The following is a 26,118-nucleotide window of genomic DNA, read 5'->3' as shown; positions in this document are numbered from 1 at the left end:
TTGATATGATGTTTTCATTCCTACCTATGCAATAAACTAGAAACAGCTGGGAGAGATTCTCCAGTGCACTGGCTACCAAGTAAGCCAAGTAAGACACATGTGACATATGGCCAATTCTCATTTGTAAACTTTCTCTAAAGAGTTCCACAGATCTATGAACTGTACAAAATGTATGACTGGCATCAGTAGTCTGTCTCATATGCTTACACCCCTGGATGACATTAAGAAAAAAGAAATGCCACAAATGGAAAAAAAAGCCATATCGAGCTCATTTGGTTTAATTTGTCTTCACTTTTGGCAGTATTAGGAGCCCCCTCCGCAAAAATGAGTGCCCATTTAACCCACACACCTCCACCATGATGGGATGATTTAAAATAACTTTTCAAATCTATTAAGCATATCTCTAGGAGGTAAGCCAAATACCCGCTAAAAAGCCCACTCATACACAGGAGGAAAATCTCACACAGAAATCTAACCACAGCTGAACTCCAACAGTTCCAAGTCAGTGGAGCTATAAAGCAGTTGTTCGGTTAGCTGCATCACTAAAAGAACAGATGATGAACAGTGTAGGGAAGTGGACAGGATAGCACAAGGTGTTGCATGTGGTCTTCAAGCACTACTATAAATGTGCTTGCTGTCCAGCAAAATAATAAGCACCTCATCTGGACATCTGGCATCAAACATAGAGCGCATGGCTGAGGAATTAAGTGCTGTGCATGACAGGGCTAGCCAGTCTATCAGATTAAAACCTATGAAATAGCAAATACTCGCTGCAGAAAAGTATTAAGAAGAGGATGTGGGTTCAGACAAACTGCTGATCCGTGTGATGCATGTCTCTTAGCAAATGTGTTTTTAATGTCTTGAGTAGTGAATTTGCAATTACTTTCTTCTCAAAGCATGAAAAAAAACATGATAAAATTAATTTAATGGGAAGATTATTTAAAATATGTAGTTGAGAGCTCATAAAATGCTGCATGCTGCTTTGAAGGCGCCATGTATACTATGGATCTTCGACAATGAAAGTTGAAAAATTGAAGTGGTTTGAAAAAATTAAACTACATCTTCTGCAAAGCCTTAAAGAAATCACTCTCTCAACATTTGTATATATGGCTTATTCAGAGCTATACATTCATAGTGCATTAAAGATATATATATATTTTAAACACCAAATTGACAATGTTTTTAAATCTGGGTTAGTCCTAAAAGCAGCATTTTCCATCCAATGCGTTCTTTTAAGAATTTAAGAAATCCTACAACTTTTCGTTACTAAGAAAATAATTAAGTGAAATGTTTAGCCGACTACTGAAATTGGAACAAAAGCCAGTTTTTGTTTGGATTTTCAGAAGTCAAGCTTGCAACCCCCGGTTTAGAGCTATCCAATTACTAATTTCTTGGGAATTAATAAGATGGAGTTCTTAAACGAAGGTTTGAAAACAAAGAAAATGGGAAAAGGTAAGATGCACATGTGAGCTGTTCAAAACTCTGCAGTGGAGTTAGCCTGACAGTGCTCCAGGTCTCGAACGATCTTTATCTCCAGCTGTCATCATCGCAAATTAAAGATAAAAGCCCTTTATATTCAGACTCAAGCCGAAGAAAAACAAACACGAAACTGGTGACAAACCCAAACCGAAGAGCTTTTGAGGAGACTTCCTCTTGGTGCTCCTCTTTTCTGTCTGTGTGAAAATGTGAAAAGTCACTTTCACACTCATTGGAAGCCTCCTTTTCCTGGGTCTTTTCCCAACCTGATTTTGGCAAGTCATAATTAAACCTCAGTGAATGCCCAGTCAGAAATTAATATCCGATAGCAGGTGAATAATGGAGTGGTGGAGTTCTGACAATTAAACAGAAGCCTAAGGCACCAGGGGTCTATTGTTGCATGTGACTTTACCTCAGTGGGGCGCACAGCGCGAAGGCATTGGCGACACACTGGGCCGAGCGTTCAATTACAAAGAGTTTGTTGGGAAACATTATGAGTCTCCTCAGGTTCTGACCTCGCCTTGAGACGAGATTCATTCAATTTGCAAGACAAGAGACCGGGGAGCAGCCAAAGAGAGAGAAAAGAAAAAGGTTTTGAAAAAAAAACTTACGTGTGTGGCGGGTAAGCATTTGGGGGTAAGCACACAGATTAACGGAGCACACAGTAGGGAAAAATCAACAAGAATGATTAATTGGATTTTTCTAAAACAAAAGCAAATCTTTTTCCATTTTACTAAAGCCATTGAGAACCACTGTATTTACTTGTATGCACCAGCCGATCCAAAAATCAGCCAACATCTGGGTGAATTATGAAAATGGGTATATTTAGAACTGGTATATATACTTATTTTCTATGATCTATGATCTATACTACCTGTCTATGATCTATAAATTCCATTGACATTGATTTAAAAAATAAAATGGATTAAATTCTAAGACTAGGGTCCATTATAAGAGGTCTTTTAAGACATCAGACAACAGAAATATTAGCTCACATTACAGTCTTATTAACAATATTAACAGACAGTACAAAACAAATTACAATTTACAACAAATTTCAGCTCTTGTTGTGAGCATATTTAGGAAGAAATACACATTGCTCATTAATTCAGAATGAACAGTGGAAACTAAACAAAAGGGCACAAGAGGAAGCTGAGAACAGAAGGCACCTCTTTACTCAGTGGGTTGTGGGAGAATGGAACAAGCTACGCAGCCAAGACGATGAGGCCAATACCCTGGTTTCTTTCAAAATACTTAGATCAATTAACTACAAAGTACCAAACTGGCTAGGTGGGCCATAAGGACTCCTCTTGTTAGTCAGATTGTGCTGACAAAAACCTGTGCCAAGAAAAATAATTACAACTAGCAAAGAAAGGATAAATATTTTTACTGGAATTAATTGTTTCTACTGCCAGTGCTGCTACTGTACATGAGCAATCTTACTTCTACTATTATTTGTGCTGTAACCTACTACAACTATGATGAATAATATCAGCAATAAGTTCATGTAAGTTCAAATAAATCACATTAAAGTCAATAAAAAGTACACTTTAGGTAAAAAGTAACATATAAATGTGTATATATATATAGACGTGCTCTTTATTCCTAAATATGTTTCCAGCAAGCTGGTGTGAAAGCAATATTATTAGCTCTGCAAAGGGCAAGCTCGCCCTCTGGTGTCTGACATTGATCAACTTGTTGATATTGCTACTTATTCTTCATTTTCTTTTTCCTGCCATCCTCACTTTGGTGTTCCTCTGTTTTTTTATATAATGTAGTTACACCCTCTCAGGCCCAGGCTTGTATTTGTTTTTGTATTTAGCATGAACACATCAAGGTAAACGCGTAAATGACACGCATTCCCATCCAAACCCTTATCTATATTTACTTGAAGTTATAATTAAAACAACGCCAGACGGGACTGACTGCATTTACCGGAACAGTTTCGAGAAGGACGGGAAAGGTGAGGACCCTTCATGCTCTCACCGAAAAAAAACACCCGCCACTTGTACAGGGCGCTAATCCCCCTAATCCACTTCCACTGGCACGGGACAGGTTCCTGGTACTGCAAATGTGCCGCACTGCAAAAACGTACTTCCACTCAAAGATCCTTCCCCTCACATGAAACCTACTAAGATTACGGGATTGCACGTAGGAGAGGAAACAAACAGGTCTGGCAAAATGAACAGTCTTCATGTCAATCGTATCTTATTTTGAAGTGGCATTTGTAAATAAGTACCTATTTTGTTTAACAAAATCAGTGTTATTTGTCTGTTCTTTCCACAGACTACAAACTGTTCAGTTATAATCCCTGCCATAAATGTCAATATACTGGAATTTAAAATGTTGTCTGTTACAATCAGAGTTTGGAAATAATTATAATCTTATTTATTTATTTACTATTTATTTATCAAGTATGATATTGACACCAGTTTTGCAAGAATTTTAGATTTCTGTTCTTGCTGCATGCACCATGCAGGAGACATATCAGATGCACCCTAGAGATAAAACGCAATCTGTGTGTGCAGGTATATTTGATAATCCCCTGAAACCCCATGCTCATACCACGAGATCAATCTGCTCTTATCAATTTTCAAAACAAATGGGAATAATGCCTTCTGCTTTTAGAGAAGCTCAACACTACCTGCAGTAGGGGAACAAACGGCTTTCATTGAAAAGTCTAAGCTGAAATGCGTATGCCCTGTAAAGACAAAATTGATTACACTTAAATCATATTATTGATTAAATAAATGAAAAAAACAATCACATATATATATATAGAAATCCAATCTTTTTTTCTGAAATGAAACATTTTAGAACAAAAAATACAAGTAGTACCAGTTTATGAAATACATTCTTACTCAAATCTAACTTAGGAAAGATGTGTTTGCCTAGTATGGCAATGTTGCTTTTGACAAACTGCCCCCCATCCCACAAAGTAAACGCAAACAAACAGCAGCGTTTGCGAAGTAATGCCCAAGTTCACTCCTCAGTCTGGATATTTTCTTTCTCTGCAAAGTGCTGTATTTGCCACGGTGCGTTCCAGAGCTCCAGCGCCACACCAGGCCCCGCCGCCACCCCCTGACTCAGTGTGTGGTGGTTAAATTAGACGGTACCTTCAGGGACTGGAGCAGAACCCGCTTCTAAATAAAGAATGTGTATCCTGGCACAGGGACAGTACATTTCCTCCATGCTGGCTCTCTGAAGGGTGGGTTAGTCTACCTCAAACTCAGGCCAAAAGCTCTCTATGTTCATTTTTATTTATTTTACGAGAAATGAACCTGTTTCTTGCTGCTAGTGGCTATTAGCTAGGCTCTAAACTTTGTCACTCCGGGTATTAAATGAAGTGTTTATTTAAAACTCCTCAGAGGGTAGGATTCTGAGCACACTCTGCTGCTTAAAGCTGATGCCTGCTCTCCATTCTAGGTAGTGGAAACATATTGCTCTTACTTCACCAGGTAAGCTGTGCAGCTGGATCCTGAAAATATTTTATTGTAAGAATGGCCTATTGAAAAGACCAAGTAACTATTTTTTGGTTGCATTTTTCTTTTAAATAAAGACCTCTCTAAGGTGGGGTTAAATGAAACCCTGAGACTTTTTAGGAACCAGAAAATAGAAAGCATAGCTCAAATTGCAGTCTAACTGGCAGTCAGATTACTTTGGCAAGATGAAACAAGATGTAGTACCTTTTTTAATGTCCCTAAAGGCCACAGAATTCTCTTTACTCGAGGGTACAGTAACCCATACTGATTGGTGCAATTCACTTCAAGAGGTGCTAGAAACATGCACAAAATAGAACAATCTAATAAGATAGTAATGTGGTTCTTTTGTCCGTTCTTATAAATACATTAGAAATGTTGGCATACATAATTAATTACAGAAAAATGAAACGTCTAAAAATGCAGCCATCTATGTCACAGATGACAGTGACTTGCTGTTGCTTCTCTCGAACCACACACAATGGTGAGTCTGGGTGTGGAAAAAAGGAAAACTCTAAGCCAACAAGTGACAGTAGGTATCCTTAAGGGATGAGACAACAGCACAAGCAGGACTTTTCTTCAGCTTTTATTGCACTTGACAGAAAAATAGTGTGGGTGCCAGATCCAGCAAGAATGTTAACCGAAACTAGGAAAAAGGCATGCTTTTAAAGTAAGGGGTAGACCACAAGTCTAATGATGTTAAAAATACTTTCTCTCATCTGCCGATGGAGTTGTCCAAAGCTACTGAAATGTCCAGTCTAATAAAGCCTAGTGCAGATATCAATCAGGCTATATGACAGCTTTAAAGCTACCATTAAGCTGTCAACCTAAATGATAAATGACTTTGTAATTATCAAAATAACTGACATTGGTAGTACTACCGATATTTTTATACCCTCCCCCCACAACATCACCACCACACACACTTTTTTTTTTCTTTCCCCCTGCCTGACTTCTCCCAGATGCTCTGTGGCCATAAACCTCTTACCATAAACATACAATGACATCGCCACTCTAAGAGCATGAAATCAAGAATATAGTCAAAAACATCAAGAGAAGACAAGACAAGAATAATTATTTCCTATGTAATATATTTGGCAATCCACAAAATTAATTAAATACTTCAAAGGTTTCTTCATCATGGTACTGCAGGGAAGAGGCAACGTAACTTGACATCTCCAAGACTGCATTGAAATCTCACAACAGCTCTTGCAATTCAACCTTTGGATGTAAGATCACTTATTATATCACAGCTTTAAAAATGCATCTTTTACAAGTTTCTGGAAATATAAAATGCACAGACACAAAAAATATTCTGCACAGTCAGAAAAAGAGCACTGCGTTTCTAATAAATCTTTTGTTTCAATAGTGTGCATGTTGGATATTAAATTACCCTTTCTTTAAACCTGTCCATAAAAATAAGTATGCCAGAGTTTGGCATAAAGTTTAACAAAAACATTTTTTTTACTTGGCGAGTATAATATCTGACATAAATGTGTGAGCCTCAAAAAAACAGATGTCAAGCACATTTAATTCATTTAAAAAGAAAAAAAAACAAGTGTACTACCCAGAATGGCCCCAATCTCTTTTTTTTGCCCTCCCAGTATTTTTCTCATTAAAACATAGGTCATAAGAACAAGAAATGGATTAAATTCTTGGCGTGGCATCAAGAATCCTTTTACTAAGTACTGATAAGTCATTATATGCAGAAAACAATGTCTAGCTGGACTAAAACAGCTAGACATGATCCAACTGTTGACACTAAGCCTCACTACTTTTGTAGCAGAACGATACCATTTTCGGTCAAAGAGTTATCACCAGGCCACTCTTTGAACTAAAATTACCCTGTAACTTTATGGAAGCTAGCGGTCAGGGCAGAAATATGCCTACTGTTTGGGGGGGATGAGGCAATGTCAATTAAGCTCGGGATCCAGGTATAGGATGAAAAAGATATCTACCGTGTTAAAAGGGGTAGAGCTGGAGCATATTAACCAGTGACATCATCTCAGTTAACGTTTATGACAAGCGCATTTATCACATATCGTGCTAATATTACACACAGGATCGTGTTGCTGGTCATGCAGTTTTTGGGATCTAACAATATCCTCCTCGGACCTTGTGGTCCGACAGAAATGACCTGCATTTTACATCTCACGTCTTGTTTGCTTCCTGCAGCGCGGACAGACGGGGAAAAAAAAAGAGCCAGATTGTTATTTCAATGAAGGGGCCGTGGTCTGACTGCAAATGAACGAAGACCATCAGTCAGATTAAATTTCTAGTGGAAAATCTAATCGCTGCAGTTTATACATCCTTTGGCAAAACAGATAAAAAACATGTCATAAGACTCATGTGGGATGTGAGGTTTGCATCAGAACTGTGACACACACTCAGCTGGAATCTAACATATTAAGTCTGCATGAGCTTTTCACTGGTTTTAAACTAAAACCAGATACACACCACTGGCTGCACAACTATCTTCTTTAGTAACCAAAACCAAACATTGCCCTTGATGGCTGTGAAAATAGAAAGTCTAACCAACAGCACTAGTTAGCAGGACAGCTCTGCCAGTCTGTCATTCCCTTGTCACTGACAACCACTGATCTGGCTGGTATGTCAAGACTGTGTCTGGGAGACAGGACAGAAGTGTTGTTTTGACAGTAGTTGCAGGCCGCCAGCTTTACAGTCAACCGTCATGAAGTTATCCCATCAACACTTAACTCTCTTAACTCTGAAAATCTGGTATTCACCATTTACTTTATCAACTTCCTTAAGTCAAAGTACTCCTACTAAACAAAGATTTTGTTGTTTTTTTTAAGGGTCATAATGAACAATGTAAGTCGCAGTTCAACAGAGCCTTACATAAGGACTAAAGGCATACACCTGCGAAATAAAAATCATGTTTATGAAAAAGAGTTTTGCATTTATTCACAATTACGTACATGTTAGCCTGTGTATTTGGGGGTGAATTAAACAAAAATGCTCTTACAAAAGATCAGGAAGATTCTTAAAATTCTGTTCCAGGTTCTTTTCAAAAACCCTACCAATGAAATGCATTTCATAAAACATTTGGATAGAACAGGGGTTAAGAAGAATCAGGTACTAAATGATAAACTGAAAAACCTGAACACCAAAAAGCATATTAAAACATTGTGCATTTTCACTTGCCATGCAAGGGTCTGGTTATAATTAGTTTTGGGGTTGAGTAGGTGTAGATTAATCTCAGTTGTGAAAACATAGGAAAGGGCAACTCTTTGGTCTTGTAGATACAGAAATTCAAGACATAATGCAATAATATGAGTGTAAAGTATGGTTTCCCACTCTAGGTCTGCAAATACAGAAAACTGATTTCCCTTCAAGTCAGAAACATAAATGTAGCCTACACAATCTGATCAAACATTTTGAATATATTGTATGAATGCTAATTTCATCAGTTATTAAAGACAAAAGACTTTTTTTAATCTCATAAAATGAATTTAAGGAGACTGCAGAAAAAATTGTACTGATTCTGTCATTTTATTTTACAGTAAAGCTCTGTAGAGTGTTTCGTAGAATAGCTTATTTTAACAACACCACAACAGTCCATTTAAATTGATCAAAGATTGAAAAAGAGACCCAATTCCACCCTATAGCCTGTCAATAGGATAGGGTCAATACTTGTTAACAGGGTAATGTTTTCACCTTGCCTGGTGTGTGATTGCCAAAATTTCATATGTCTGAACCAGAACAGCTTAAAAAAACGTACACTAAACAAATAGCACAATAATTCACAACATCAGCTTTTAAAAGGGCCTTATGTATTTCCTATTAAAATAACCCAGTCATTGTTTGATTGATATTTTGGTAAGATGTCAAGGGCTCGACAAGAAATAATACCGTCAAGATATTTTTTTAAAAATATATTCCAACTCAAGATTCATTTAACTAGACAACAGATCGGAATTCTGAGATTTTTTCATATGTGAAGAACATATTTAAAGCTGGTTTCTCCTCTTCTATAAAAAGTCAAAAGAAGGAAAAAGGTTTTATTATTCCACTTGGACAGCTCAGGTATGTCTGTGAATGTGTTGATTCAGAGAGATACAAGGGGTTAAGATAAAACATTAAACACTTTAAAACATGTTTCCCTGCAAGAAATCTAGTCTCATAAGAAATTTCTCATTCAAGCCCATATTAAAACTTCCGCAAATAGACCAGACAGAATCCATTTTAACCGAGTCTAATCATCTGCTTTCACAATAGCAGAAACTCTGTCAGCCCAATGCAGAAATTAGCACTTGGGGACTTGGGAATAAAGAACAGGCTCATGTTGACAGCTTTAAAATCCAGATCTTTTGCTTACTTCATCAAGCTGTCATCAACCCGTGCAGTTCACCTCATTCTTTATAAAAGTATTAATACCCTCTTTAAAGAAATAAAAATAAATAATCTACCAACACAACAGGTGCAGTGCAGTAGCAAGAGGGACGCCAAACAGGCTTTAGAAACAAATTGCTGAACCAGTGCGGCTCAGACAGCGGGACTTTACTAGAGAGCACGTCTGTCAAACTAGATTTAGTTAACGTAACGTTGGCGACGCAATGAAACAGACAAAACTAAAGTTCCTGGAAATACAGGTGGATCGATATACTGAATCAAATGAATCTAAAGCTGTGAGAAAAAAAACATAAATTATAAAAGAAAACAAAAACGCCTATTTCTGTGCAGAACGCATAAAACGGTAGTGTAGTAGTGGTTGTAGGAGGCAACATTTCTGGAAAGACAATGTTATAGGTAATGACGAGGCGAAAATGAGAAAACCAGACAGGAGGATCACAATTCAAACAGATTAAATGATCAGCTGCTTCTCGGTTTTGTTGTTGTTGACGTGCTCAGCAGTCTAAACCTGCCTTTCTACAAACTGCACTTGCAAGGAAAGCATGATGAAAATTAAAAATGTAGCCGAAGGCACTCTGGGGAGCTCTCTCCTGCCACACATCTGAACTCACACTGACAGATCTGACATGTATATTTAGCTACAAGAGATCATCCACTTTCAAGCATTGTGAAGGTCAAATATTGCGTGCATTTACAAAACAAACAAAAATAAAGTCTACTTCATCAATATCAAGTTCAAGAAGCCACAGGCTGGGAGGCTGGGACACATACTGTACAGCAGGCACAATGGTACACACGTGGCAGAAGCAGTCCGACTGGATGGCATCTCTTCAGCACTTCATTCCTCAACATACAAATTGTTACAGGAAATGAGGAGTATTAAATGCATGTCATTGATTAAATAAAAACTAAAAATGTCTTTACAGACTCCTAAATCGAGAACATTACACATTTCACATATTTTACATATTTACACATACCTTGAAAATGAAACAAATGGTATGGTAAACATCTCATTCCTTTCAGCAGAAATTAAGAGAGAAACAAATGACTAATTGTTTATAATTTATCTCAGAAAAAACATTTTTCTCTACAAAGAGAAAAGGTTGAGGTCTAACTATCAGAGATCTCTAATTACATAATGGTTTGCTTATAATAGGACTAAATCACTAAATCATTCTTGGCTCTGAAACTGAAATGGTGCTTTTCTCACTCTATATTAGAATTATCAGTCACAATTTTAAATTTGTTCTATGTACAGAGTGCTTTGGTTAAATAAGACCGGACTTCTAAGTTAAAACGGGTAATATAGCCTGTGTTACATGCTGCATTAAAAAAAAATGCTGGAAAAACACATTTGGAGCCAGACCTATGTCTAGTAGAAGAGTGGTTATTTTTTCTTAAACTGTCCCTCTTTGCATGCAAAGGATCCAGTCAGTAACATTAAGCATCTCAAAAAGCCAAGCCAAAACCTTTGACCCTATTTATGAGCACCAACGTGAAGCCAAATACATAAGACAGATGCAAAAATGTTTCTTGGATGATGCCTTTTCCTTTTTCGACTCAAACAGCACTGATATGCTTGTCTTTCAAGCGATCTGCCTTTGGATCAGGTTTCCTCAGTTTAACTGCGCCCCTCAAAAACACCATATGTAAATACTCCACAGGCAGAGTATAAATAATATTATTTATTATAAATAGAATGGGGTGTAAATAATGAAATTGTTCACTTGAAGACACTTTATTTTTTAAAAAAGACAGGATGAGATCCTTGGCAAATAGCTACTAACTAGAAAATGGATTATATGGGTCAAAAGGCCTCCTCTCATTTGTAACTGGTCTTAATGTTCTTATTTTTTTAAATGTCTTCCACTGAAACAGTGAGGCTTCTTGGTTTTGCACTTTTGTGTCATGTAATGTGCAACACGAATATGAAGACTAACTTTATTCAGATTTTATCACATTATTAAAAAAAAACATTTGCTGATAGAAAACCTGAAAATCTCCCAGAACAAATTAACATAAAGGTCAAAAGGGCCTTTCTGTCTGCCCTCCTTGTTCCTGCTTTTCCCCCCCCAAATGAAAATACTGAGAAGAGCTGAATTCAAACTAAAATAGCATTAAAATAATTCAAATAATTAATTAAATCACATTTACTATGATTTTTTAAACATTTTCCGTGAAAATGCTGTTGTTTGAGACTTGATATTTTTTTATTAGTTGCACAAAATCAAAGCTAACATGCACCATGTGTGCTGGAGATGGTGACGATTAAAAGTGCCAACATCAAGTTTTCTGAAGGCGCCTCAAGACAATTCACTTTTTTTATTGTACTTATAGAAGGAGCACGTCTTTCTCCAATAAATAAAATTTTATGAACCGTTAGAAAAAGAAACATTAAAAAAGAGATATATAAAAAAGTTCCAGTATTTAGCGGCAAGAGATTTGAAAAACACGCAAACAGTCAGTTGTGTCCCAGACTTTGGATGTTCTGCCCACTACGATAATGCTCTACATTGTTACAGCTCCTGCCATACTAAATGTAAAAATGTGCCAGCTGGAAAGCATTCTTTTTCAAGCTCAGCTTTATGATGTTTAAAAGATTTTCCTCTACGCACTTGCGCATTCAGATGGAAAAGAAAGTGCTTGCTTCTTTTTTATTGTTAAATGCCACCTAAAATAGTTCATAAAAAAAAACTTAGTTACGCAAAACACCACCTACAACCACAAATTATGAGGGGGATTTTTAAAAGCACATACTAAAGTGTTCATTAACCAAATGACACCAAAGCAAGCAGAGCATTAAAAAACATGTTTTATTGTGAAAAATCTAATGACTTCCAAACAAGTCTAATACTATACAGCATGTAATGAGGCGAGAAACTCCGGTGCTGCATAAGAAACTAAACTAAAGAATGCTGATCAAACTAATTCTTTCTAGAAAATGGAACATTGAAACAAATACCTACTGACTTTTAACATAGTAGAACTACTATATCCTATAATGCATCACGATCCATTTCTTATTATTTTCCAGAATCAACAACCCTGAATCAAGAACACAAAGACCCAAGAACAAGTTCCTGGTGTGTTCAACGGTAAATGTGAGTTAACCACATATAACCCCAAATTTACTAACTCATGATACAGTAAGGACAGCCATCCTCCACCTCCAGTGATGCTATTTAAATATTGTTTGCTAAACTGTACATGTTTCATTCTCTGCTCTTTAACCTAGCAAGCACGAGTGAATTAACTCAAACTAACACACGGGATGTGAACAATTAGATCTACAGTTCCGTTAATGCAATTTCTCATGCTTTTGGTGAATTGCCACTTGTTAAGATGTATGGGTTTCCAGTAAAAGGAAGTCAACTGAAATGTGGCATTGCAGAACTCCCCCCAATTCCTCACATAAGCCTTACAGTTTGATTGACAGCACATTGTTAAAAAAAACTAATTTAGCTGCCAAATACCAACCAGACAAACACCGTCCATATTGTCTAGTGCAATCCTGTATACAGGACATAAAGAGAGGTACGTGTTCTCTACAAGGTTGTATGTAATGATATGAGACCAAGTGGGAGCAATCTGGAAAAAAAAATCAAACCTTACATGCATGTCTTTGGATGGCGGGAAGGAAACCTGAAAAAATCTACAAAGATTTATCTATCCTACATAGATAATCATAGAAAGGACATGCAGAGCTCACACAGACACAAAGATGTCATTAATATAATGAATATTATTAAAGATAACTAGAACTACCCAGCAAAGAAGTGTAACATTCTCAAATTTTACCAGACGTTTGTGGTTAAGTAATTGGATACTACTACTAAAATATTACTAGAAGGATGCAGTTTGGTTATGTTGAGACAAAGTTGTAGGTACATCACAAAAAGCATAAAGACGACGGAATGTTGCAAAACACCAAAGTGACAAGTGAACACTGCAGCTGCATTTATACTTATCCTTTTTATTTTGGGGAAAATTTTGTCAATAAATGTTTCAACAGCATCCTTGGATGTCTAAAATCTGCACAGCCACGTTGTTTCTGTACAACGTTGAATTTTATGAAGAAGTTGTCATAACCTAATTTAGCAGGCTTAGCTAGCAGGGTACTAATTAAGTTACTCTAAACATCTCTCAACAGGGTCTATACAGCTACAATCTACTATGCTTGTGGAAGAACAGACTTTGCAGAGCTTTCTTCTGGAATGTCCAAGTTCCGTCTGTGCTTTTCCTCATTCTTATCAAGAGCATTACAAAGTACGGCCAGCAGCCATATCACCCTGCAACTCACAACTGGCAACCCACTGAAGCTAAGCAGGTGTGAGCCTGGTCAGTACCTGGATGGGAGACCTCCTGGGAAAAACTAAGGTTGCTGCTGGAAGAGGTGTTAGTGGGGCCAGCAGGGGGCGCTCACCCTGTGGTCCATGTGGGTCCTAATGCCCCAGTATAGTGATGGGGACACTATACTGTAAACAGGCGCCGTCCTTCGGATGAGACGTAAAACCGAGGTCCTGACTCTCTGTGGTCATTAAAAATCCCAGGGCTCTTCTCGAAAAGAGTAGGGGTGTACCCCGGTGTCCTGGCCAAATTTCCAATTGGCCCTTACTAATCATGGCCTCCTAATAATCCCCCTCTATGAATTGGCTACATTACTCTGCTCTCCTCCCCACTGATAGCTGATGTGTGGTGAGCGTTCTGGCGCACTATGGCTGCCGTCGCATCATCCAGGTGGATGCTGCACATTGGTGGTGGTGGAGGGGAGTCCCCATTACCTGTAAAGCGCTTTGAGTGGAGTGTCCAGAAAAGCGCTATATAAGTGTAAGCAATTATTAATTATTATTATTAAAGTCCATGTAAAGATTCTCTTTAAATAATTATCCAAGCAGAAGAAAGATTGTTTTATTCTTCTGAAACCCATTCACAAATCAATGTGCTTTTCAATGTTAGACAAAGGACTACGAAAAAATCAGTACATTCTTAACAATGTACTAATGTGCTAACATCAGTATAACAAGTAATTAACAGCTTAGTTGTAATAAAAAGAAGACTCTTTAGAATTAAATACAGAAGCTGCAAGGTAAAGTAAAAGAAGCTCATTAAGAATCAATGTTTTACTATACCAATGTTAAACCATGTGTCACATTTCCCCTCCTTACAGTTTAGCAGATATTAGAATAATACTGAAGAAAGAAGAATTATCTGTTCTGGGGGAAAAAACAGTAATCTAGAAAGGGGAAAAATGCTATGAAAGGTAGTCCCATTTTTTCCTGGTATAGTTTTTTTTCCTTAAAAAAAACTGATAAATACACAGCACATCTTGAAGAAGTTATTTCTGATGTGAGCTTCCGTGTTGCAGAACAATTATAGAACTGACTGAATCAGTATTTTTTGTCATTTTATTTCAATTGTATATAGGTTTAATAGAAATCATTTGTCAGCTGGTGTTCATTAACACAGCAGGCTCATTATGCAAGAGACACTTTGTATTTAAAGCTATTACAGCATCAGAAACATTTTATTTGAAAAAAGTAGGTCAACTATTGCTTTCCACACTATACCCATAAAAGAATCAACTGCAATGTGCCTACCTTTTTCAAAGTGATAGAGCCAAAACTCTTGCAAAAGCCTCAAGGGCATTGCGTGACTATGGAAATGAGAACACAAATGCAACTAAGATACAAATATAATATATATATAAATACAACTCATTTAATACAAAAAGCTTCTCATATTATGTATAACATGACTATAAACAACAATTTGTAATACTCAAACTACTAATACTCAAGTCAGTTTTAGCATCCCTAAAATTTGTCATAAAGATATATAAAAAGTGAGCTAATCTATACTCACGTGCTTTGTTTTTTACATGTATTTTATGTTTTTTTTATTATCACATTCAGTAATTTCACAGCTAAAATTCTTTTTCATACACCACCATTATTATTACATTGAAAGTAAAAAAATTAAGTTTGTGGAAATATTTTTTTTCCTAAAATTTGAATGTTTTGCTCACATGTGTATTGTAAAGAATTAATGAAAAACATACATCAGTTAAAAATAAAGCACAACTTTTTCCACAGGACAGTTATAAATTAAATGACTGGCAATGCCAACAGTTTAGTCGGTATCAGGTCATATTCTAACCTAAAATGAATCACTGAAAAAAAAAACAATTATGAAAGACAAGTTTGTGGAATGGTGGAAAACAAATGCAATTTAGAAAAGCTTGGAAAAAAGCCTTCAGTCATTCCAAAAACTGCACATAAAGCAGGAGATTAAAAAAATATTTTTGCTAAACAGTTGTAATCTTGTGCTGCCAAATAAAAGATTGGAACTCAAAATCGTGAACACATCTGGCTTTGAGCCTCAAAAAAATAAAATCACATTTCACCTTCTGAAGCTCCTGACAGACTAGTAAAACTGTTAAAGGAACACAAAAGTTACTTTTTTTTACAGTTGTTCTCAGCTGAGACTGACGCTTTTTTTTTCAGTGTAGACATGCAAAGAGTAATGAGATTAGTAACTGGGGGATTCGAAAGGAATACTCCTCTCAACTCAAACTACAATATCGGTCTTACAAACAATACAATAACAGACCAGCTGTACAACCTAGGTACAATTATCACCAGATGTGCAAAACATACTTCACCCACATGCACATCTATGATTGACTGAATATAATTGTTATTGCAATTGCTTTTAAAGCACAAGCATGGCTGAACAGATTGCAGCAATCGGAACAGAAGAATGTTAACAATAATTGGGAAAATATTTTATGCATCCTGTTGTTCTCGACTAAAACACTCTACAACTCCCAATTGGAAAATGAAGCTTGCGAGAAATTTTCTTATTTGTTTCAAATTGAGGGAAAAAAAAACGTCTGGTGCCATAAAAAAATCTCAAAAATGGAAATGACACCTATGCCGACCGCCTGTTTCAGTCCCCATAAACAGATCATGTTATACCACTCAGATGAGGGCACTGAGAAAACCAGATTCTGCAGCTTACCCAGGCTGCTGAAATAAAGATGGCCCAACAGGTAAAAGGCAGGGCTTTTGCATTTTGATGCAATGATGATGGAAAGGTATTTAATGGCACATATGCAGAACACTGATACTGGACCTTCCCTTCTGAATCAAAAAACCTACATTTGCTTAATAACCAGGCACCTCTTTCCTCTAATCATCTGCAATACATTCAGCAATCCCAATCTTTCTGTAAGGAGTCAATATTTGTGCCAATTAGCACTCAAGGCAGTGTGAATCAAGCTAAACTTCTTTATGCAAAAAGGTAAAAGGTGAAAAAGAATATTACACTGCACAATAATTATTTTTAACTATAATCCTATTACATTTAACTTACGTCAAGCATTTAATTTTGGCTAACAGTTACATTTATTATCTGAAGGTAAACATTTGGAAGGCCTTAAAGTTTGTTTTCCTTTCATTGCTTTTTGGGCAGCATACAAATTTTAATTATGCTTTGTCCAAATCTGAATGCTTAAGTAGGAATTTGCCATGTAGCCTCTCCTGAAGGACTTCACTTAAGTAAGAATTGATTTATTTGATCTAAGAAATTATTAACTAACCCATGCTTCATGGATTAATTTAGATGAAGGGTTGTTACACGTTACCTGTGTAACACAACAAAGCACATACATTAAATACCGATGAGAGTCAGTACTAATTACATGTTAGTTAAATATGCAAAAAAATACTGGTCTAAGCTTACTTGGTAAAATTAGTGGACCACAGAACGTTCTGTGCCTGCTTATCCTTGCAAGCACACATTTATTTTGTGATCCTTTCAAAGCTCAGTTTTTGATGTTCCTCTTTCATTGTCACTCACCTTTAAACTCTAAACACTTTAAAGACACACAGTGTGGTGTATTTTTCAGCAATATTTACAACAAGGTGCATTGGAGACTCGTTTGTCAAGAAATTAATCACAGACCTAATAAACCCCACACACTGCTGCAATGGGAGTGTTACACAGCCAGACGATTGTGCCATAATACAAGGTTTGTTTTTTTCACCAGCAAAGACATTCTGATTTGTGTTACGATGCAAATTTCATTTGAGTTATTGCAACTACAATTAGGTTACATTAACCATGTAATCGTAATTTGTTTAAACAATTGGTCTTAACGCTTTGATGAGAATTTAAATCCTTAAATACTGCTCTTAACATCCCGATGATATTCATGCAGCCCACCTTCTCTTGGCTGAATTGGAACTGTCATTTTGATTTTGTAAAAGACGTGATAAACACTATTTTAACTGCAGTTACTTACCGCAAATATCTGCATACGTGCAAACTGTTTCAACTCGGAAGCTTTAACCCATGTACAGAACATAAAGGAGGAATCATCACTTCTTAACATGTTTTTTCAAGTAACTCAATTACCCATAATCAAAACAAAACAATGTGTGTTTTTGATTTCGTTACATTGTTTTCTGTCTGTTCAAATATATTTATTACTGTGTACAGAACGCTCTATAACACAATCTAAGGTTTGAGAATGAAATTCCTTATCGTTCAAACAGGTCCTCTGCTAAGAGTGGTATGAATGTTGAGACACCTACCTGTCGATTAGCGTCCCAAAAAACTGCCTGATTGTCTTCTGGATGTTGTCAGAACAAAGCCAGCTCCACTCGTCTTTCATAAGCAAGCAAACGATATTGAGGGCTACGTCTGCTAAGGCCATTTCATCAGCTGAAACAATGACACATGGAGGTCCTAGTTACTGATGAGTTCAAGAAAAGGTAAAACTCCAATTCACTGCCTACCTAACAGAGTAGCTGCTCTTTGTTGTCTTCAATATAGTAGATCCTCCAGGCACCACCAAAAGTGAATAATATTTCACATAGGCACCCTACCTTATCAAAATTAGTAAAGGCCAAAACAACAAATTTATTTTTGTTAACAGTTTTATTATTTTAATGTTAATGCTTTTTGTAAAACTACTTGCTTGAACAACCCTCTGTTAAACACTGCAATGACGTGCCACCAGTTTTTTCATGTAGGAGTAATTTTTATTAATGGGAAAGATCCCGGGCTGGGGTAGAACGGGCCACGAGATCTTCACCCACTGTACGAAACACTTCAAAAACACAATCAAAATTCTGGAGCACTCCCAGCTTTATTCCAAATAAAAGAACACAACAGCACTCAACCTGGAATTCCCCTAACTTGGCTCTAAACTTACCTCTCTGTGCCTTTTCTCCCTCATCTTTTACTCTCCACCTCTCTGGCTTTGTCACATCACACCCCTGTATACAATTCAAACCTGCACGAGACTCCCACATTCCAGGTAATCAACTAGTGATGTCTTCACACAGGTGTACTACGTACAAGTCTTTGAAGCCGTCTCTCAAGCAGCCTCTAGTGGTGACTCCATAATCACTACAACCTTTTCAAGGGGGCCCTGTTATATTATGTAGCCATCTAAATAGAAATCTCCATACTTGGCTTATAATGATAATGATAATGATAGTGATAATGATAATGATAATGATAACCTATGACTACAATTTCTGTATTGCAGATGTGTTCCTATGACTTATCCAGCTGTCGAAACTATTCACATTCTGGTATGCTATAGGCATCTGGTAAATTTCTTCTTGTGATGCTTAGCTTTCAAAATAACTAAAATACATTTTGAATCTACGTAGGTACTTCTATGAAGACTTCTGTTCACAGAAAAAAAAAACTTTTTTTAATTTTAACACAAAGATAAGATGCAAGGGCACCAGGGCATTAATTGCTTATTTTATTATTCTGAAAGTATTTTTAAAATCCAGCACATTGCAAGCATAACAGAGGAAAAAATCTATAAAATAAGCTTATTTTCGCAGACAAGACAGCTATGGAAAATGAGCCAGTGCTTCTGTAGAGTAGGAATGAAATAGGGCAAACTGTGCTCCTCGGCACAAATATCTGACAGTGGAGAATGAACAATGAAAGTTCTTAATCTGAAGATGATAAATCAGCTCTTATTCAGTTCATAAAGTGTCACATTTTATGAAATGGTCATAATTCAGTTGAACTGCGGTTCAGACTAACGCAAGTGGATCTGGGCCAATAAAAAACAACATTAAGGGTTAGGAATATTCTAAAAGCTAATTGTACATAAAAATTTTAAGTGAACATTGAGGGCACCTCAGGCCATGACAAGAGATCTCACGTACAAACAGCTCTGTGTCCAATAGCCATTATTCTTTGAATTTGTAATCTAATGCTGCCATCTTGTGTTAAAAGAATAATGATGCAGCTCTCTCATGTGGAAGATGGACATTCAGTCCAGAATTTTACAAGCTGAACTAGCTCATCTATCTTTTATATAACCTAAAGGGTACATACAGAAAATACAGACAGGACCCACTATTGATCATCCCCTGAATCCTTGCTGCTTTTCATTGGAGAATTAAACAAAAAAACAACAGATAATACAACAGTTTGCAATGCAATCATGATACTGATAAAGTGTAAAACGGTGTAAAAAATGTTTCCTTTAAGGTAAGGTTATTCCATGGCAAGCCACTTCTCACACCTTAAGAATAATATATAGAAAATGGCCCTTCATATCTGCGTGTGTAATATGCTCTTCTGTAACTGTGTTCCAGTGGCACTGTTAGTCTGGAACAGGTATGGTGACCACTGGCTCTTTCATTTCATGCCACTACAGGGCTTTGATCATTCCAATAAATTAATAACTGAATTGGGTGGTTAATTAGCCCATATCAGTAACACCAAGCCAAACCCCTGATCTAAAATGCAGCCTTTGTAGTTACAATTCAGCCATGATGTTGGTTTACAAAACCTGTACTGCACTTGAAGTGCCAGAGTGGTATTACTCCATGCTTGATAAACGTTGTACTAACCCTGGCAAAGAAAATGACAGGGAGGTATGACAAAACCTGAGGTCGCTCCCAACAAGATTCCGCAGTATTGAAGTCTCTAACTTTATCTTCCATAAACGTACAAGCTTCTGGATCAGTATCTTTTCTCTTAAGTCAGGGGTTGTTCAAATACACTACTGCAACCAATAAATAAAAGGGAGACTTCAAAAAGCATCCGTATTATGTAGATTCTAATAGCATTACATCTTCACAAAAACATATAATACTGCATTTTATTACAGCCCTTGTAAGTTGCCTAGAAAAATTCTAGTGACAATAACATAATAATGTGCATAAACACTTAAGATTAGGTGCATCATCGACTCAAATAAAAAAGAAAACATGTAAATACACATTACCCCATTTTAAGTCTGAAACCATGGAAATTGCACAAACCGCATTTCAAAGCTTTAAAGAACAATCCTGAATACTGAAGAATGTTTTGGCTTCACCAAAGGCCTTGAAAAAAATGGCCCTCTAATTGCCTTTGAAATGCAGTTTTTCACAACTTAAAAATGAAGGGAATGCAAGTGAGGAAACTAATTAACTTCAAGCGATGATTCAGGAGTAGGAGTTTCATGTCAAAGCGCAACGTAGGAGGAATCGACTGGTTTAGATCAAATATTCCCTTGTGTGATTCCTGAGAAAGAGGCACTCATTTTTACACTGGGAGGAAAGCCCTGGCTTTTTCTTGGGAGTAAGAATCCAGAGGATTGCTGCCAACCCTTACGTCAGAAATTCCAAGAGTTCAGTTAAGCGTTTCTCCTGGCCTTCGCTGTGGGGTTTTTTTTCTGTGAGGCTAAAACTAATGCCAATGGCATTTATCTTCTCCTAAGCAATTAACTGCATTTTCAAAAAATTGTTACACCGAATCATTCTTTTTGTCCTGATGACAACTATTTCAGAGTTGAATGCCAGCAATGCCTGTCCTGATCTAAAGCAGTACTTTTCATATCGTAAGTCACATGCTTCTATTATATTATCTTTTACTTCAGATGTGTTTTATAGAGGTGAAAAGCAATTAATTTGACAAATCTGCAAAACTGTAAAATGGAATGTGGTTTTCGTTAATTTGGTCTGATGCGCTTTGAGACAGGTTCATGCAAGTTTGCATCATGATCAGCAAATGTTCCATAAACTTGACTTTATTCAAACTGAGTTAAAAAACACAACTGTATGCTAAAAAACAACAGCCATGGAGTAAAAATGTCATGGATAACCAAAGGGCAAGTCTACAAAATAAAACAATAATCTTTTATGATGCAGTTAAAAATAAAAATAAAATGGCAATAATGACAGAAATAATATTTTAAAAAGAGTATAAACTGGTATAAAAGAAACTGTTATTTGTAGACTGAATATCCTATACATATACTGACCGAAAATGTAAGGGGATATCACAGCTGTGTACTGACTACTGAGAATTAGTGTTGAGAAAGTTCAACACCCAATGTCTGGTTTACAACAGTTCTACATGTACAGGCAAAACAAGTATTCCAAAAATTGTACTTGCTGGGAGTATGGTATCCAGGCATAAAAAAACGAATAAATAAATAATAATTGTAAATAATTTATGGAAAAAATGAAAAATGTTATTTTATATTGTGGGTCGTCTACACGTTGCATTCAGTAGTTCCAGTACACATTAGTTCACCTCCTATACAAATACTAGGTTCATCCCCTAAAAGCTATACTGGGCAGTGCGGTGGCTCTGTGGCTAAGGATCTGCGCCTGTGGCTGGAAGGTTGCCGGTTTGTATCCAGCGACCGTCAGAGGAATCCTACTCTGTTGGGCCCCTGAGCAAGGCCCTTAACCCCAACTGCTCCAGGGGTGCTGTATAAATGGCTGACCCTGCGCTCTGACACCAAGCTTCTTTCCCTGTCTGTGTGTCTTATGGAGAGCAAGTTGGGATATGTGAAAAGACAAATTCCTAATACAAGAAATTGTATATGGCCAATAAAGTGGTCTTATCTTATGTTATCTACTGAAGTGCTCTGTTACTGCAGCAAACATGAACCGAACAAAGATTTTACCAGGTTCACTGGAAGAGAACTTGAGTCTTACCAGAGCTCGGCTTGACTGCGCTGTGCAGATCCTCCTCCCAAGTTTCAGTGCTGCTGTCTTCCTCCTTATCTCTCTCTTCCTTCACATCATCTTCTTGTTCTGAGGGTTGGCTCAGGCCCCTCTCCTGCTCCTGAATGAAGTCTTCAAGGTCAGTCAAGGAGAAGCCATTGAACACCTGGACAGTACAAGACACCAGCTAACATGAGTTCCAACCTAATGAAATGCGGGTGCTCATCATGACGGGTCACGTCCCTTTGTTATGCAGCCGGTTTCCATGTCTGAGCCATGTCGGCCCAACAGGCCAGAGTTTAGTTTTCCTTGACATTCAGTAGAGAAGAGAGCATGTGATCCCCCTCCCCAGGCTGGTTAAAATGCTAGTCCGCTGCAGGAATTCTCCCCCCAGCAAAGCTGGTTCCCATTTATACAGCTGGGTGGACTGGTGAAACTACAGTACCTCACTCACGTCACAACTGCAGTTTCTGCACAGGGGACTTGAGCTCACAACCCACCTGTTATGATTCTAGACTTACCCACTACATTAACCTGCCCCCACTGTCCCTTAATAGTTTTGCCCTAGTGTAGAATTTTCTCTGTCTTTTCTATCTCCAAATAGATCCTCATTCAAATCCTCAAAACATGCTGAAGTGAACATATTTTCACACTTCTCAGACCTATGTTATTGATAACACGACTGGCATTATAGTTACTTTCTACAAAAAAAGAAGACACTTCTCTGAGTGAAACAAATCTTTAAACCAATCCTGTAAACAGCAAAGGCTGAGATTTCTGAGCAGATTAATTATTATGTTAAAGGAAAACTGAAATCGGTAATGGCAAGTGTTACAGCTGGGATATATTCCTTGATTTTCTTGATTCCTACACAGATTTCTGATTTATTACATGATCCTATACTAAGAGCAATAATTAGGGATATTACAGCAATGTTGAGTTAGATTCTTCTAACAAATGAGCAAATTTATGTTTAAGAAATAAAAATGGAGTCAATTTTACAAAGCCTGCATTTGCTAAGTGTATTTTGCTATTATAAAATGTAAAAAGCTTCTACAGTCCCTATGTCACCAAACTACAGATGCTAGTCAAAGAGTTGTTGGACTATGGAAAACAGTACCCAGCCATATTGAAATTGATACACAGGTTTCTTTCAAGGAATGGCTAAATGGCCCCTTGGAATCAATTAGCTGCTTGCCAACAAACTGAGCTGAAAAATAATTGAGACTTAAGTTCCTGTGAGAAGATGTATGAAATTGTGATTTACTTACTGTGCTCCTATCATCAAAGGAATACAGCACTTTAGGCTGCATATCAGACACACTGAGAACAGGGGCGATTTTACTGGAGAACCTCAGTCGAGACCTAGCATGAGAAACATTGACATAAACACTATACCTTTCCTGCAAATATTAAGAAAAAATAAGATCTGGGGTGAAAGAAAATAGAATTCAACACAAAGTCGGTATCGAAAAAGCCAAAAGACACTACTAGGCTTTAAACAAATGCAATGATGACTTAGCCGACTTTTCTATTAGTTACGGCCAACCATTTTCTAACTGCTTCATCCAATTCAGGGCTGCAAGGGAGCCAACAAAAATATTTTTAAAATATCTCTTTTTTTAATTAAAAAGATATATTATATCGACAAGTAATTTAGAACCTACAACTGAATGTAGTGATATAACAAGTGATATTAGACCTCATACAGCTCAACCTACACTCCAAACAGAGTACACACTGGAACAAGTGAAAGTCTGCATTCTGGCTCTACAAAGACCCGCCTTGCCATTACATTTCTTCTATGCATGCTATAGTGCACAGTTAAAGATTTCTATGTCCCACTGATAGCAAGTAGTCAAATATTATGCCGATTTGTGATCTCTGTGTAGTAAGCGATGGATATGACCATCCAACCTGCAGTCTGACGTACTTGGTTTTCTTACTGTCACTTTGGGCCTTCCCATCGGGCTCACTCTCGCCCATGTCCTCCGTTGGGCTCTGCGGCTCTGAGCGTGGAAAGGCAGTTTTTAGAGTGTCCACAATTGCATTCACCACAATCTGCAGAAAAGGGTAAATGCCTTGAGATCAGCGCTATGAACTGATAACGGGATGCTCAGTGGCATATTAATAACTACTGAGACATTCCTGGATCTGGAATTATGTGCAACTGCTTAGATTTTTTAATATGCTTTAAATTTTCAGTATTACCTTGTCTATCCTCGATACGATGAAAGGCTTTTTCACAAATGCTATTCTTGCATCTGTATTTAGGGCGAGAAACTCCTGCATCTCCTCACTGTTAGCTGCTTCAGGAATTGCACAAAGTTGCTGGAAAACAACATTTTCACTTTAGGCAACTTCACCTTTGCATTCCAACTTTGTGACTTTCTATAAAGAAAGGGCTATGCATTGAGTGCAAGACAGCATTTGCAGATGGCTTAGTAAATACAAACAAATGGTTCACTACACCTTATGAAGCTCAAAACATTCATACAAGAAAAATACAAATTCCTACCTTAAGGAAAGATTCCAGAAGGCTTTTTCTAGCTTCAACTTTGTCACTGTCCATGTTTCCAAAAGGAAGGTCTGGGAAAAGCTTCTTTGGTCCTTTGACATCTAAGCATTCAAGTAAGAAAAAAGGGAAAGACAAACTGAAATTCTCTTACGTTTTAGCTTTTGAGAAGGTGAAAAAAATATTACTCGTATTCTCTGAATTGGCAAGAAAGAAAGGAGATAAAAATTAAAATATGTATTCTCTTGGATATTTCTGAATCACGTGAGGGAAAAATTATATTTTTTTGCAAATGTGATGCCTTGCAATTGAGATCAAAACCACCACAAAGCAATATTTTCCAATAAAGTTATTAAAAGGGCATCTTTATTAAGCCAACATACAAACATCCACATTTTAACCAGTTCATCTAATTCAGGGGTGCGGGCGAGCCAGAGCCTATCCCAGTAAGCAATGGGTGCAAGACAGGATACACCCTGGGCAAGACACCAGTCCATCGCAGGGAATACTGAGACCCAAACACAGCCACACACACACCTCACAGTTGTGTTTTTTCTCAGAGCCAATTTTCCCAGAAGCCAATTAACCTACCAGTGTCTCTTTGGGGAAAATTGGCTCTGGGGAAAAAAGTCCACTTTGGATTGTGGGAGGAAAGCCATGAGAACATAGGTAGAACACACAACCGCCACACAGACAGCACTGCAGGCCCCAGCACTGTTGGCAGTAACCCAACACATTCAATATAATTCAGGCCTGTCCGCCCAAGGGGGACAAGCTGGGTCTTACTTTTGATGAGTTTTCGAAGCTCAGGTTTCTCCTCCAGCCGGGTCTGAAGGTTAAGGAACTCACTGTAGCGCCGGTTCACCATATGATAGGCCACTGGCTGAAGAGAGCCTGGGTTCTCCATGTCAACTGCAGTCTCATACTACAGCACATACACAAACAGCAGAGGTTTTAACACTCGCACTGGAGCAGCCCGCTACAACACAGTCCAAAGATGGAAGTGAATGTCTGTCATAGAAGGTCTGGAGTACTGCTCTGAAGAGCATTTATGACAAGTAAAGATGTAAACGATGTCTCTTTTACTTCTTGAGAAAAAGATAATCAATTATTTAACTGATGCCTAAATTGTTCAATAGTGTATCTACTGCATCCACTCATTTTGACAGACATTTCTATATACCTATCTCGTAGTCAAAGGAATTAATTAAAAAAGGACAGAAGATCTATTTTAGAACAGGGAATATTGTCATTCTCTCTATTAATTAATGAGTCTTGCCTTATG

At 37.3% G+C, this 26,118-nt stretch overlaps 1 protein-coding gene across 2 annotated transcripts in view; it reads right to left on the bottom strand.

Annotated features, from left to right (window-relative positions):
• Positions 1-26,118, bottom strand: part of snx19b (sorting nexin 19b) — a 48,204-nt gene that overhangs the window by 17,820 nt on the left and 4,266 nt on the right. For both annotated transcript variants that reach the window (XM_015337765.2, XM_015337766.2), the window contains 7 exons: positions 25,620-25,758; positions 24,837-24,937; positions 24,530-24,649; positions 24,252-24,379; positions 23,590-23,683; positions 22,310-22,484; positions 17,930-18,059 (listed from right to left, as the gene is read on the bottom strand). In XM_015337765.2, coding sequence (XP_015193251.2) covers positions 17,930-18,059; positions 22,310-22,484; positions 23,590-23,683; positions 24,252-24,379; positions 24,530-24,649; positions 24,837-24,937; positions 25,620-25,758 — 887 coding nt within the window. The remainder of the gene's footprint in view (positions 1-17,929; positions 18,060-22,309; positions 22,485-23,589; positions 23,684-24,251; positions 24,380-24,529; positions 24,650-24,836; positions 24,938-25,619; positions 25,759-26,118) is intronic.

The sequence above is a fragment of the Lepisosteus oculatus genome, chromosome 23, assembly GCF_040954835.1.
Source record: "Lepisosteus oculatus isolate fLepOcu1 chromosome 23, fLepOcu1.hap2, whole genome shotgun sequence".
NCBI lineage: Eukaryota > Metazoa > Chordata > Actinopteri > Semionotiformes > Lepisosteidae > Lepisosteus > Lepisosteus oculatus.
This window is presented reverse-complemented; position numbering and strand designations above follow the sequence as displayed.